The sequence below is a fragment of the Schistocerca cancellata genome, chromosome 1 (genome assembly GCF_023864275.1).
Source record: "Schistocerca cancellata isolate TAMUIC-IGC-003103 chromosome 1, iqSchCanc2.1, whole genome shotgun sequence".
NCBI lineage: Eukaryota > Metazoa > Arthropoda > Insecta > Orthoptera > Acrididae > Schistocerca > Schistocerca cancellata.
Window position 1 is genome coordinate 746,850,671 of NC_064626.1, and position 16,061 is coordinate 746,866,731.

The 16,061-nt window shown below is 41.3% G+C and overlaps 1 protein-coding gene and 1 non-coding gene across 2 annotated transcripts in view; one reads left to right on the forward strand and one right to left on the reverse strand.

Annotated features, from left to right (window-relative positions):
• LOC126100366 (lipopolysaccharide-induced tumor necrosis factor-alpha factor homolog) overlaps positions 1 to 8,462 on the reverse strand; it is a 53,045-nt gene extending 44,583 nt beyond the window's left edge. Inside the window, exon 1 of the mRNA XM_049911000.1 lies at positions 8,354 to 8,462. Within this exon, the coding sequence (XP_049766957.1) occupies positions 8,354 to 8,462 (109 nt within the window). The remainder of the gene's footprint in view (positions 1 to 8,353) is intronic.
• A 1,959-nt stretch (positions 8,463 to 10,421) lies between these two features.
• Positions 10,422 to 10,495, forward strand: Trnat-ugu (transfer RNA threonine (anticodon UGU)). The gene has a single exon. It is a non-coding gene; the product is annotated as a tRNA-Thr (tRNA).
• The last annotated feature ends 5,566 nt before the right edge of the window (positions 10,496 to 16,061 follow it).

A 16,061-nucleotide genomic window follows, 5' to 3' on the forward strand; every position in this document is an offset into this window, starting at 1 on the left:
CAGCTGACGCATTAAAACCACCGTAAGTTTTTTGTTGTTTATTAATCCAGTTCCGAAGTTTTTTGCTCTAAAGAGACATGAAGCGCATAACTACGTAAGGTTGTTAGTTCCTTACTTATAATTCCGTTCACAGCGTTTATAAAACAAAGGAAAAATAAAATTTTCAGTCTACAAAAAACCAAAAGAAAAAAACTCACCCAAAATGCTTAATCCATTATCTTATTCAATATATTCATCTACACTATAGTTGCAAAGAAGGCCCACTGGCAGTTCCTGACCTAAGCCACTGTTCTTCAGGACTACTCTGTCGCAAAATTACTGCAAAGAGGAAGTACACACCAAAGGTTTTGTGGAATCGCGCATTCCAGCTGACAGGAGCAGCTCCTGTTGTTCCGTTGTGAACGACCGAAACCGGTCGTGGAGGAATTATTCTGTTACTAGTTATTGGCAGTTGCGGATACCCTGTGTCCAAAGAAAAATTTTGGACAAACTATCGTATAAAATGGTTCAAATGGCTCTGAGCACTATGGCACTTAACATCTGAGGTCATCAGTCCCCTAGATCTTAGAACTACTTAAACCTAACTAACCTAAGGACATCACACACATCCATGCCCGTGGCAGGATTCGAACGTGCGACCGTAGCGGTCGCGCGGTTCCAGACTGTAGCGCCTAGAACCGCTCTGCCACTGCGGCCGGCAAACTAACGTATACTAACATTACTTACGTCAATACAAGTGAATCATCAAATGGCGAGAATGGAACGCAAATTCTCTACAACTAACTTCAGGAAACTCCACAACACGCCCAAACAGTTCCGAAATCCACCTTCCGTCACCCTCAGATGTGGGGTTACTGTTCTCAGTCTTTGCGAGATCTCTGCGGATCCACCATACCACCCCAGCAGCCTGCTATCTCTGATAGACTAGTGAATCGTCTACGAATTTTTATACTTTCTACGGGTTCTGCCATTACTAAGATATACGCAAGCTCACAGAATTTTAGCAATGTAACTACACTAATGCCCAGAATTAAAGTAACAAGCCACTATTTCACCGTTGTTTTACTTCTGAAACAGCGTCCTTTTCAGAATCAGAAACCTATAGCGTACTATGCCGTGTAAACATTGTCTAAAAGATTCTTATGATATTGTACTTCCGGCAAAAAATTAAACTTCAGATTTCGCGTCTTTGCTGTTAGTGGCGTAAACGCGAAAATAAAATTGGCAGTAATGCGAATGTTGTATTTTCACATCGTAGATTGTCAATATCGAAATCATTTCTTCACTTCCCATTATTTCGTTACTTGAACATTGTGAAGTTCTTATTTTTTGTAGTTTAATCTTACTAAACCACTTTCTAGCGCATTGCTTATTTATATATTGTTTTCTCAAAACCTGTCTTCATTTGCACCTGTAGGAGATCGTCCAATACATTCAATATATTGAATAATCTCTACAGTGTTTTAATACTTATCTCTAACTAGCTTTTTGCTGCGTGGATCTCGAACCCGCATGAATTCTGAAAACTCCTGATGCCTATCATCAGTAAGAAAAACGGACACAAAAAACCGAAGGTGAAGCTGTCAGAAGTGCGCAACGGTAAAGAATTGATGTGTTTGTAAGCACAGATACAAGTATTTAAAGTATGAAGTACCAGGAACATCATATTTGCTAAAAATCAACTGCTGTGCTAATTGTCAGTAGAGAAACTTACTTCTCTTTCCTGATTCGCTTCAAGAAAAGTGAGATTTCGTGACGGGTACGGTCATTGGCCAGCGCAGTTACCGTTCGGGAGTCGTCTCTACAGATCAGGGAATCTCATGGCACCTACGGTCAGAGTATAATCGAACCTCACGTTCTTCATGAATTCAGCTGTAGCGTGGCGAGATCGGGCCGCACTCAACAGACGTTCACGTTCTACGTTAATCTCATAAGGACAGCAACGCAGCGTTAGGGCGTCTATTAGCATTCAAAAGTGATTCGCGTTCGCAAGAAGTCTCTAGAGATCGAGATGATGCAATTCTAGAACGCTGAGATGCTAAACGCTCTTCACGATCCGCTTCACTTTCTGTTAATGTTCTCAATCGTGCTCATATAGCTTGAGCAAAAAAGGAGAAAGGTTGGACAGTTTGCGGGAAGGTGTTTTTACTACTCGACAAAATTACTGACGATAATGTCATACCAACTGAAGAATGCATTCAAGGATGAAAGAAGTTAAACGAACGAAGATACTAATACGAAATCACAACTGTATCACACGTCATCGGTAAGACACGATGAAAACCTCTGAAAAAATGTACGAAAATGGTTTTTAGTAGAGACTCAAACTTATCAACGGTAATAGTTGCACTCATTTAAGAATGTCGGACGCGGGGCAGGAGAGATGGCCAAAAATTCCAAAAATGTTTCCGCTGCTGCTACTACCGTTACAGGGATCTCTCATGTTTCTTAAATATCTACTACATACAGACATCGGCTAGTTACAATTAATGAAATACTAAAGACAGTTTATATAACTTACTAAGTATATATCAGAAAGATCTTTATTAGAAATAATTTGAGACGTAAATAACTATAAGGGGGCCATCAAAAGGTTACCGTTCGGAGGCCGTACAGTCCAGTATCGATATGCCAAACAAGTAAAATTGTCGTCAGCATTGAGGCATCTCTAGTGTCTCCCAGCTGAGTTGGCGTAACGCCTGCGTTACTACATTTGCGGTATGGGGGCGTGCGTTATCGTAGAACAGTACACCCCTTGTCGCAGTTTTCGCGGACGATGGTTTTCAGCAGACATGCTTCATGCTCATTATTCTCTATCCTATGCCTGTCTACAGGTGCTTGTCCTTTGGCAGCAGGGGAAAAAAACAGCAACATGTTGATCCCGTTTTGACTAACTAATACAAACGTCTCGATAGTTCGCGTTTCTACATTTACCTCAGGCACGTAGGAAAGAAATACCACACTAGTACCTTGCCTTTGTGTCTGTGTTTATATAACCACAACTGAGTCTCACTACATGGTGGTGTCCCTTTGGCATCGCCTATGGTCCTCCCTTCATGGGAGTAAGCTTCAGCTTATTAAGCCTCTCCCAGCGGCTTGGACGACCTCCACTCGGCCGTCCCGCCGGGAGATTATTTTAACTCGGCTGTGTACTGAGCACGCCTTTTTAGCCATCGTGTAAGACGTGTGTATGTCTATTGTCTATTGTCAAACCACAATTTACGAAAGATGTTTATTTTATTAATAGGATTAAGTAGGAATAATTAATATTTGTCATGTTGGAAATAATTGTGGTAGCAGGGAATATCTGCACCAAAGCATTGTTGATATAATTTTAAAAAGGGCGAGAGAAACCGCGTACTGATATATTTTAAGAAAAGAGCGGGAAAGATCGCGCATTGATACATTTTGTAATGGTAGCAGGGATTGTCTGCACCAGAAAGCATTGTTGGCAGGAGAGACCGCACTTTAGCGTTCGTAGGAGTCAGTAGCAAGCGAGATGTGAAGCGAATTGGTAGCAGGTCTGAAGCTAGAGGTTCAGAGGAGTAGTGTGCCTGTCAGCCACTAGCTATGATTTTCAAGAGAATACAAACGGATGTACAGAGATATCAGCTAACTATTCTAATAAGAGGAACTAATATTATTGAATTAATTTTTTGAGAAACTCAAGACTACTGAAGGTATGTTTGTGTATTGCTAGTTGTAAGATTATTGTAAAAAAGTAAGTCCCATTTGAACGTTTGTAAAATCATTTCATTACCAGCAGTAAATATTTGAAGAAAAGTTTTCAGAATGTAATTTTTGCCAGCAATGTTGCATTACTGATTATAATCCATCCCAAAAACCATCAACGTAAAACTTTGCAAAAATTTTATTGTTGTCAAGAAAAAGTAACTATGAATTACGTAACTTCAGTCAAATTAAAGAATAACGTCAGCTCTGCTATTAAAGAATAACGTCAGCTTTGGTAATAAATACAGCCACTTATTATGACAGCCCACCAGCAGTTAATAGAGTATAGTAAACCAAAGTAAGTATATTCATGTAGCAGTCAGATGGCGATCCAGTAACAGTAAAAAAGGTAAGGAACAGTTTTGGGTTACTGCAGATAACGACTGAGGGCCACGACGACGACACATTCTATGTTTCGTTGAAATAATCAGAATATCACTTAATAAGCAGCAATTAAATTTGTACGCTAAGACTGACAAAGAGAATAAATTCCAAAGAGAAGATTTCATTTGTTATTATTAAGCAAGAGATAGGAGTCATAAGGGAAGGTTACATAGGTTATTGTAAAAGGGAAGGTTATCATTAACAAAAGAGGTATAGAGGAGACCGGAAGGTTTCAATCGTCATTTGCTAAGTGGCGCTACCCCACCACTTTGTACACGTTGCGGCCAAATTTTGACTGTCCGCCATTTCCTGCTGGAATGCCCTTTTTTAACAATTTACGTTCCAGCTTGGGTCTGCCGTCTGATTTATCAGCCATTTTAGCGAATGACGCGCGGGCTGTCGACCGAGTTTTACTTTTTATACGCCGAAGCAATATGGCGAAGGCCATTTCATTTTTAGTTTTGGACCTCCATTTCTGTATGATGTTTTTTTACAGCCCTTTTTCCACGTGCCTGTTTTTACCTGTCTCCTATTCTGTCCATTAGGACTGACGTATAGTCGTTTAACTCCTCTCTGTGTTCATGTTCTCTGGTTTTGATTTGAGCGCGTCTGACCCCAGTTGTTTCTTGCGCCCTAAAACAAAACCTACATTGCATGTACACTGTTAGCAATACCCTCAGACGGAAACTTTTCTATCGCCTCATAACGGAAGACAAAGAAATGAATGTATTAATTTCCCTTTAATATTTTCAACCTTACCAATCTTTTTGATATTCATCCGTTTGCGACTGCCCCGATGTGACATAGAATTTTGCCTATGCCGAGTGTAAAACTGTACTTACAGCCAACTGCGCGTTTCATACAAATGGTATTCCTATACACCACTTGATCCTGCATTATGTGATTAGTGTGTGGCTCGTTAAGTAATCGTTTCTTTCGTATAACCAAGCTATTAAAATTTAAATGTTTTTCTAGGAGTGAACGGGTATTTAGAGCGGGTACTGGACGTACACTGTTCCGATGGTGCCTCTGACGTGTTGCCACAAACGCAAGTATTGTAAACAGACCTCAGTGAGTTTATCGAGAAGTAAACTAAGCACTGACGAAATATTATTTGGATACTACTGGGTGTTCAAAAAGTCTCTCCGAAGTGCCGCATGATTGTTAGCCGCGCGTGCCGTATGCCGCAGTGAATATACCGAAATGAAACTCTGAAAAACAAGTTATTAATTTATTGAATATTCATTCTTACCTACAAATTTTCACATTAAATGTTGAAAGTCAAAATCGGTCAATTCAGTAGCAGTGGTCGACTCGTTTCTTATAGACGGGTTCTTGTACTCCATAAGAAGATAAGCTACGGAACTCATTAGCAGCCTCACGAAAAATAACATACCGACGTGTTTTGAGCAGTGGAACTAACTAATGCATACGTGCATGAACTCAGATGGTACAGCTTTGAATTGTAAGTAGCTTTTACAGTCAGCCTTCACAGACCTTTTACCGACTTTTCTATGTGCATCATTTTGCACATTCCATAATGCCGGCGTTTGCCTTACTCAACGTTTGGGATTTCAGTAGTGCTGAATTATCTATTTCACTGATAACATTTTTAAAGGCGAACAGTGAAATAAGCGTCAAAACCACATGTCGTTACTTAAACAACAACACACTGTGTGTAATCTTCAGAATATTAGCGAGTAGTAGTGCAAATGCAATCATGGCTATTTTAACCCATGTAAATTACAAATACTTGCGTTGCAAAGTACTTTTAGTACGACAAAACTACGACTTTGACTGAAGGTTCAGTCCCAAGATATCAGAAGACCTCAATGACATGATAGCGTATCTTTTAATTAACACGACTACAGGTATCGTTCTAGTAGACACGGCTTCTCCGTAGCTACAATGCTATTATGAAAACAGATTATCAACTTGCCAGCTGGTTAACAAAATGTAATCAAGGACTGAGGAAACATACTTTTTGCTGAAATGTTTTAATCTTTTAAAGTATTAGACTTGTCATTAATATATTTGTGTAAGCAAAACATATACTGTCCCGATTCAGTATTTAAGACAATGTCTTATTTTTGCAAAGAAAGACGTTTGTGTACGAAAGGATTCAATTAGGTTTTTGCCGTTTTTGCGCTAGAGTACACGCGGAATCGTAGCAAATGACACGACGAAAGTCGGTAATGTGGTTGGTCAAGTTGCTCTCAATGTTAGTCGAACTATCCGTACTGTTTTCACGTTGCTAATGGGATTCCTCAGTTCTGTACCGCGAACCGGTTAGGGCCTCAGTAGATTAACATATAAGCAAGCGAAACCCTCTACCTATTTAGAGGTGTTTACGTAAGTAGTGCCTCAAAAGTTAGCGGGGAAATAACTTGCTGTATCTGAAATTTGGTACAGTTCGTCGCTCTCTCAAAGCAATGGATCATATCTGATCGCGTCGACACTCACTGATTATTTACGAACGTTCGTTTATGCTTTTAAGGAGGAAGAGAGCGTTTTACGTCCCGTCGACAACGAGGTCATTAGAGACGGAGCACACGCTTGGGTCAGGGAAGGATGGAGAAGGAAAGCAGCCTTGCCCTTTCGAGGGAACCATCCCAGAATATGCTTCAAGCGATTTAGGAAAATCATGGAAAACCGAAATCAGGATGGCTGGACGCGGGTTTGAACCGTCGCCCTTCCGAATGCGAGTCCAGTCCGCTAACCCTGCACTGTTTTTATCCTTTTAAACATTGACTGTGCAGTATTAGACATCAGGCACATGAGCTGATGAACTAACTGGCGCAGTGTTGTAATTTATGTGAAGAAAATAAATTGCATATTGCCCTGTAACTAGAGTAAGCTCCAGAACATCATCTTAAACGCGATGTCGGGCTTGTTATCAGAACCTTCGCTAATGCAAGTTCAGTACCAGTTCCACAAAAAAAATTACGTGTCGAAGATGAAATGCTTGAAAATCCTGGAAACATTACATAAAGCACCAGAAAGTATGGATCTATAGGAATAAAATTAGAAATTTTTAATTGTTGGGTCTGCTATAAATATATTTTTTAGTTTCCTAGGGTATATTTCACCACTGTCCAGGTACCGGCAAGATTTACTATATTTGCTGCATCACCACGCAATGTGGTGATTATTTTACATGTATGCTATTTATGTGCTGGTATGTAGCGTTTGTCACTCCCTCTACTACAGAAACGGAAAATTCTGCCAAAGTTGTAAAAAAGTTTCGCATGTGACGGAATGTACATAGTTTGTAAAAGGCAAATCCAGTGTAAGAGTGGGTACAAATACGGTAATAAAAATGATTTGCAAAATTCCATTTGCGCACTCTTAATTCTTTTGACAAATATGTGGTAAGATAGTGTTGCCACTACCAGCAACAAAATTAAAGTTTTTATTGTCGGTGTTCCAAGCTAGACCTTTAAGGGAGTAGGTCAAGGGCAGCAAGATCTCTATTAATGGGATGCGAACTATCCGATTTTCGGATTATACGTGCGTTGTTCGGTAATCATTAAAAGTAATAAAAAAAGGAAGCATAATGTATTGTTATAATTGGATCGAACAAACTGTGTTCGGTAAAGGAACAAATCGAAGACGAGGCTAAGGATAAAATGCGTCTGTCTATATGTATACTGACACACTGAAAAATGAGAACCGTCGCCAGAAATATGCGACAATGAATTGAAGACAAGTGATACGAAATGCAGTGTGTGTTAAGTGTAATTACATAAATAAGTTGTCTGTTTCCAGTGAGTCAGGTTTTAAACGCGACACACAATGTTTCGAAAATATAGTAAATTGCAGTTTCCGGTAAAAACCGTGTGTATTTTCGTTTATCCGCGCAGATTCAAATCGTCATTAGCCTGGATAATAGCGCGCTTGGTACATTTGTTAGTGTTCTGTACTACTGGTATAAACGAAAATCTACGACGTTGCATCTGGCACCGTAAGTTACATGTTCAAATGTGTGTGAAATCTTAAGGGACTTAACTGCTAAGGTCATCATTCCCTAAGCTTACACACTACTTAACCTAAATTATCCTAAGGACAAACACACACACACCCATGCCCGAGGGAGGACTCGAACCTCCGCCGCGACCAGCCGCACAGTCCATGGCTGCATCGCCTGAGACCGCTCGGCTAATACCGCGCGGCTGGTAAGTTGTAATTTCGTTTCAATTGACAGTTTCTGCTAGCAGACACTGGTGAAGGGACTTACCGTGGTGGAAGTAGTTAGGTGGCAGGCAGCAGCGTTCGCAGGGCGACGCCTCGTCCTCGCTTTCAAACTCCTCGTCTTCATCCGTTTCGAACTCTGAGACCGCAGACATCTCTTCCTGTTATTCTTCGGCCGCGCGGTCGACTGACGCCTTCCATCGGCTGCCAGCGGTCGTGGCACAACGCTCCCTGCTTCACCAATCTCGAGCCTCCCTCCCTACACAGCAAACAGTACCAAGACGGCCGGCTGTGACTAATGGACTGATATTGGCAACGTTTAAAGGCCCTACACGCGTACCAACCGACCGACAATTCGGACGTGTATAGCCATTTTGACCCGCCGACCAACGAACTTACCTTGTAGGGATGTCGGGCAGGTAGGACCACCAGGCACCAGACAGCCGACACCCCTCCCCTCTCCCCCCCCCCTACCACAACCACCATCCCTTCCAACAAATTGTGCCTTGTCGTGTCAACTGCCCTGCCCAGCATCTGCCCTGCCCAGCATCTGCCCCCCTCTTATGAGTCCTCGTCCTCCATCGGTACCTTTCCCCCCTTCCCCCCACTTCGTTTTTGCCTCTCCTCCCCTCCTTTCCTTTCCCGTCATCTGTCCGGATTCCCCCCATCTGCCCTCGGCTGTGGTGTATCATATTTGTATTTACTAAGATGGTATCTGGACATGTCCGAAAGAACAGATACCATCGGTGACCAAGCACCTCGTTAGAATGAAATTACAATGAAACGAACACCCTTAGCTGCTTACAGGCGTTGACATACGTCAACGGGGACAGATGAAAATGTGTGCCCCGACCGGGACTCGAACCCGGGATCTCCTGCTTACATGGCAGACGCTCTATACATCTGAGCCACCGAGGACACAGAGGATAGCGCGACTGCAGGGATTTCTCTGGCACGCCTCCCGCGAAACTCACATTCTCAACGTATTGTCCCGCACTACATTCATAGTGCCCCCGCCCTTTATACTCATTACTCGCGACGCGTTGCCGATTCCCGTAAGAGTTCGGGCACTGTTTGTGCCCCAGGTTCGAGTCCCGGTCAGGGCAGATACCATCTTAGTGAATATACAGGGTGTTACAAAAAGGTACGGCCAAACTTTCAGGAAGCATTCCTCATACACAAATAAAGAAAAGATGTTATGTGGACATGTGTCCGGAAACGCTTCATTTCCATGTTAGAGCTCATTTTAGTTTCGTTCTTCCACCTACGCTCAATGGAGCACGTTATCATGATTTCATACGGGATACTCTACCTGTGCTGCTAGAACATGTGCCTTTACAAGTACGACACAACATGTGGTTCATGCACGATGGAGCTCCTGCACATTTCAGTCCAAGTGTTCGTACACTTCTCAACAACAGATTCGGTGACCGATGGATTGGTAGAGGCGGACCAATTCCGTGGTCTCCACACTCTCCTGACCTTAACCCTCTTCACTTTCATTTATGGGGGCGTTTGAAAGCTCTTGTCTACGCAACCCCGGTACCAAATATAGAGACTCTTCGTGCTCGTATTGTGGACGGCTGCGATACAATACGCCATTCTCCAGGGCTGCATCAGCGCATCAGGGATTCCATGCGACGGAGGGTGGATGCGTGCATCCTCGCTAACGGAGGACATTTTGAACATTTCCTGTAACAAAGCGTTTGAAGTCACGCTGGTACGTTCTATTGCTGTGTGTTTCCATTCCATGATTAATGTGATTTCAACAGAAGTAATAAAATGAGGTCTAACATGGAAAGTAAGCGTTTCCGGATACATGTCCACATAACGTATTTTCTTTCTTTGTGTGTGAGGAATGTTTCCTGAAAGTTTGGCCGTACCTTTTTGTAACACCCTGCATAGTTAAGGCTCACCGGCCACTTGACCATCTTCTTCTTCTGTGCGAATGCACAAACAGTGCCCGAACTCTTACGGGAATCGGCAACGCGCCGCGAGTAATGAGTATAATGGGCGGGGGCACTACGAATGTAGTGTGGCACAATACGGTGAGAATGTGGGTTTCGCGGGAGGCGTGCCAGAGATAAATCCCTTCAGTCGCACTGTCCTCTTTGTCCTCGGTGGCTCAGATGGATAGAGCGTCTGCCATGTAAGCAGGAGATCCCGGGTTCGAGTCCCGGTCGGGGCATACATTTCCATCTGTCCCCGTTGACGTATGTCAACGCCTGTAAGCAGCTAAAGGTGTTCATTTCATTGTCATTATCATATTTGTGCGAAGTTTTTAGTGCAGTGTTCAAGTGAATGTTCAGTGTTGTTCGTCTTTCGAAAGTGTTGCGAACAGAAATCATGCTGTCGCTGGGTGTGAATTTTATATCTCTTGCGAATATAAATCAGACTGTCGCCGTGTTTTTTAATTATCTGTCTATTATTTTACCCGTCTGCTTCATATGTACTTCATTAACATCATCAACCAGGGAAAATACGTTTCAGAAATTCAGTTTTGGTCTTCCGGAAGTTGCGTTGCATGTAAACGTGGTGGGTGACAAAACGCAAGAAGCGGAGAGATGATCATTGCTAGACCAGCCGCCGTCATAAATAGTAAACATGGAGAAACCGAAAATATGTTTCATTCTGGACGTGAAACGACCCACTACAAACATAACGATGTTGGTTGTTGACTTTTGTAGTATTGCTTTGAAAATTGTGTTCTGTGAGGTGAAGTCCTCAGATATTAATTGCATTTATCCCTGTTATTATAAGCTGAGAGAGGTGGCTCAGTGGTTAATATACCATAGTCTTATTACGGAACACCAAGTTTCGAATTACCGTCAAGTCATCATGATTTAAATTTTTTATCGTCTTCCAAAGTCAAAGGAGGATATGCCTGAGCCGGCCGGTGTGGCCATGCGGTCTAGGTGCTGCAGTCTGGAACCGCGTGACCGCTCCGGTCGCAGGTTCGAATCCTGCCTCGGGCATGGATGTGTGTGATGTCCTTAGGTTAGTTAGGTTTAAGTAGTTCTAAGTTCTAGGGGACTGATGACCACAGATGTTAAGTCCCATAGTGCTCAGAGCCATTTGAAACATTTGAGGATATGCCTGAATCTTTCCTTCCCCATTCCGGCCCAGCCAGAGTTAGAGCGTCTCTAATTTCTTCGACGTGGACAGGTCATTAAACTCTGACGCTGGAGTAATATGTTAGTTCTTGAAATCACGAAAATCAGATTTAAAATCAGATGCCTTATGCGTCAATAGCATTTACAGTTAATAAAGTATACATGTTGCCAAGGCTGTTTCGACTACGCTGCAGAAGTTTCGCTGGGAAGTGCTTATACGTCCTCCATACACTTCTGATCTCTTCGCATGCGATTTCCATATTTCTGAAGTCCTGAAGAAAGACATTCGTGACCCTAGAGTTGCTTCAGTCGAAGAGGTTCACGCCTGTGCACACAATCATGGTCCCGTAGGCACCAGCAAACATTTATCCACGAAGGCATTGATAGTCTTTGTCTCCCAGTGGGACAGATGTATTAACAGTCATAGCGATTAATTTTGAAGTAATGAACAATTTGCTTAATTTTTTTACGTTTGTCTCGTTTTGATTTGACTACCACATATAAGTGAAAATTAGAAATTAAATAAACAAATGTGTGTATCTCCACATTTGTTACTGAATGAACGAACTCATTTCAACTAATCACCCCTTTTAGACAATATTCCAGTTCCTACATAGAATAACAACCTTGGTGCCTTCAGTCACATAACAAAATTCCAATCCTGTGCATAGCTCTAACCTAATGTATGTTTGCTCATACTTATTGTTAAGTGCTGTCCTAATGAATTTTGTAAAAACATATGTAATTTTGTCAGAATTGTTAAAAGAGATAATTTTTATAGTTTAAGGCAACAATCAACAGTTTAAAAAAATTATATGTTTATCTTTGCTTGGTTCTCATCTTTGGGACCAGTTGCTTACTACAAAATGGGCTTATAACGCAAAACTTAAGCCGTACAGTACTAGTAAAGTTTGTAAAACAACGCTAAAAAGTGTTTCACGTAGTTAATACATTATACAGTCTTTCACCAAGAACCCACAGTCGGATCAGTTAAAAATAAAAATCATTTAACCCGAAGGTAATTGCGATTGTGCTGCCCCCTAGACATCGCGTCTCCACAGACTTGAAATATTCAGCCAGGTAAAAATTAGGCAATGTATCGGGAACTCCAGCAATAACATGTTGATTGGACCTTGAGCATGTGAATTCAGCTACAGTGATATTTTCTAAAAGCGTGCATTACGGAGTACACATGATGTTTGTGAGCCCCAGCTATACAAATGCTAAAATTTCTGGGTAATTTCACTGACGTCACGGAGCATATACCCTCTCTAGAGATTTGTTTTTGGGAACTTGCATTCGTTTGAAAGCAACAACTACATCCATTCATTGCTTCATTATACTTTTTTTTTCACGGGCTTCTGTGAGAATTTCCTCGTTTTAGTCCCTCCAGAACGGCCCCAGGTTCAGTCAGCCTGCTATCAGTAGAGTACCGGAGATATTTTACGGGGGAAAAGGCTACCGCCCTCCCCAACGCCACGGTGAAGAAAGCCTGTGCTCTACCTAAAGGCAGGTCAGTACCTCGGTCAAGGACTTCGTCACAGACTCTACTTTTTTTCTTTGTGTGAAAAATGATGACAGTTAGTAACAAATCGTATATTTTGAAGCCTATTTCGGAAGCAAGAAGGACAATTTGTTTACCAAGCTCGAGGCTATTTTCTTGACCCCACTCGTTCTGTAGTATGCAGGAAAACGTAAGGCATATTTAGTAGTAATTATTATTCAAATTGGTGCAGTGTAGCGTATAATGACGTTGTCAAAAGGATTTTGGGTTTCTACGAAGTGCAGCCATCTCAGTCTGTTCTTCTCCGAAGCATTCTAGGCGATTGGTTCAATGCTCTCCAACAATGGACTAAAGCTGTCACTTTCCTTATTTCCTGCTTATTCTTACTAATTTGAAATTTATGTCTTATGCATTCACGTTATTATTATTATTATTATTATTATTGTTGTTGTTGTTTGATTCTTAAACTCACTCCTCCCGCGTTAATCACTGAGTTTTCTTACAAACTCAGCCCTGTAATTCCAAGAGCAACAATGGAACGTATTAGTAATCACAGAATGACCTCAGAAGGTAACAAATTCTCCGAATAAGAAAACTGGGAGTCATCTGGCCAACTCAGTCCTAAAATTAAAAGTCTCTTTTCCACAATCAACATTAACTTACTCCTACATCCAGGGAAGTCCTACAATTTACGATGAACACTTAAAGAACGAAAAATTAAAAATTTAGCAAAGCAAGAAACAAGATTGCTAGATGAGTACACAATTGATTTTGGAAATTATTGACTGTTCTCAAGTCAGAGACGATGAATGCTTAAAAATACACCCCATCTGGCGGTTGCATTCACAGCTCCAAAAAACATTTTTAGTTTTGTAGTGAAAGTAAACCCTGTGGACAACAGATTAAAGACAATTACCTATAAATGTGCAAATAAAATATACAGAGTTATTAATGTGTATCTGTCGATAAACCAAGAAAATAAAACAAACCCAGAAACAATAAATAAGTCACTGGAGGTGGCAGAAAATACAATCTCTAAAACTTCACAAAATAACGTGAAGATTGTAATGGGCAGTTTGGGGAAAGAAAGGAAGTTCAAGATATCGACTGGCGACTTTCCTGAGCACAAATCGACTAATAAAAATTGAAAGAGAGCGGCAGAATTGTGTAGAAATTCCAGACTCAAAAATATGTAAACCCGTCTTAAGAAAAAAGGCTCAAAACGAAGAACATGGCGATCATACAACAAGAACATTTGTGAGTTCCAAATGAACCATATCTCAATCTCCTATCCACATCATAAGTTGATGACTCACACAAACCACTACCTAAACCGGAGTGAAACAAGCCTGAAAAATTCGGCAAAAGTATGTCAGTAATTCCTAAACTTGATACTAGTAAATTCAATCACTGCTACTACCCAACGAACTAGACAAAACTCAGGTACAAAACTGGGAAAAATTCACATAAGATTGTCAAAGGTACCCAGAACCAACTTCCTCTACAAATGCGGAAAAAACACCGTTGGTGGAATGAAGATAGTGAACAAGAAGTAAAATCTCTACACAAAGCATTGAAAACATGGAATATTAAAAAATGAGAAAATTCTCATGACGTAATCCTGGCAACAAGAAAAGAATCTTGTAAAGTAACTGGACAAACAAGACTATTTTACACAAACAGTCAACTTGGTGAAATTGAAAAAGACTTTAAAGAAAACACCAGGGTATTTACAAAACTTAAAACTAAATGGGTGCTGCGATCCCAAAAACCTCTGCTTCAAAAAGAAAAATAGACAACTCACATTTAACTACCAGTAAAAGTGTTGAACTTCGCAAATACGACTGTAATCCCAAAAGTAAGGTCTCCTATTTTTTTATAAGTACATAGAGTTGTTTATTTTTACAATGGTTTACATCAGTTTACAGCTTGAACATTTAGCTATTTTTCGACATAATCACCATTTCTGTCGATGCATTTTTGTAGACGCTGTGGCAGTTTTTGTATGCCCATGTCATACCAGCTCGCCGCCATGCTGTTCAGAAAGTTATGCACCTCTTCTTTCACTTCGTCGTCGGAGCTGAATCGCTTTCCGGCCAAATATTCTTTTAACCTAGGGAACTGGGCGCCAAGTCAGGACTATAGGGTGGGTGGGTGGTTATGTTCCACTGAAACTGTTGCAGGAGAGCAATGGTTTGCCGAGCGATGCGTGGGCGAGCGTTGTCATGGAGAATGTGTACGCCCTTGCTCAACATTCATTCCTCTCCTCCGGTTCTGAATTGTCCGTTTGAGTTTTTTCAGTGTCTCATAGTACCTGTCAGCGTTAATTGTGGTCCCAGGCATTCAGCTCCGACGACGAGGTGAAAGAAGAGGTTCATAACTTTCTGAACAGCATGGCATCGAGCCCGTATGACATGGGCACACAAAAATTGCCACAGCGTCTACAAAAATGCATCGACAGAAATGGTGATTATGTCGAAAAATAGCTAAATGTTCAAGCTGTAAACTGATGTAAACCATTGTAGAAATAAACAGGTCTATGTACTTATAAAAAAATAGTAGACCTTACTTTTGGGATTACCCTCGTACTATGAAAAACTTGTAAATTGCCCAGTGTCTAAAGAAATATTTCCATCATAAATTCCCTTAAAACCAATCCAGGTTCACAAGCACCAAATGAAGGGGAAATCACCGGACAAATTAGATGTTGAAAAATAATAAAGCATGTCCTGAAGACAGAATTGTTGAAGAACTCTTGAAATCAGCTGGGTCAATAACCTTAAAAGAAATTACACTGATCATGCAAAACATTTGGCAAACTTGAAATTCCGAATGATTAGAAAACTGCATCGATATGCCCACTACTTAAAAAGGGAGGTAAAACAGATAACAGGGACTTTCTTTCTTCCTACCCCACACAAAATGTTATCTGAGCGTCTCCTTGACCCAACATAGCAACAACTTGAATGCAAAATTGGCGAATATAATGTATGCTTTGTTCAACATGGCCACTCGTGGGCAAAGTGGGACTTGTCATTGTATGAACTACGCCTTTCACCTATATGTCGTGTAGAGGGCTGCATGTGTGCATACAGGCAGGCCGGGATGTAGCGCTAAGCTCGTCAGCAACAATCGGT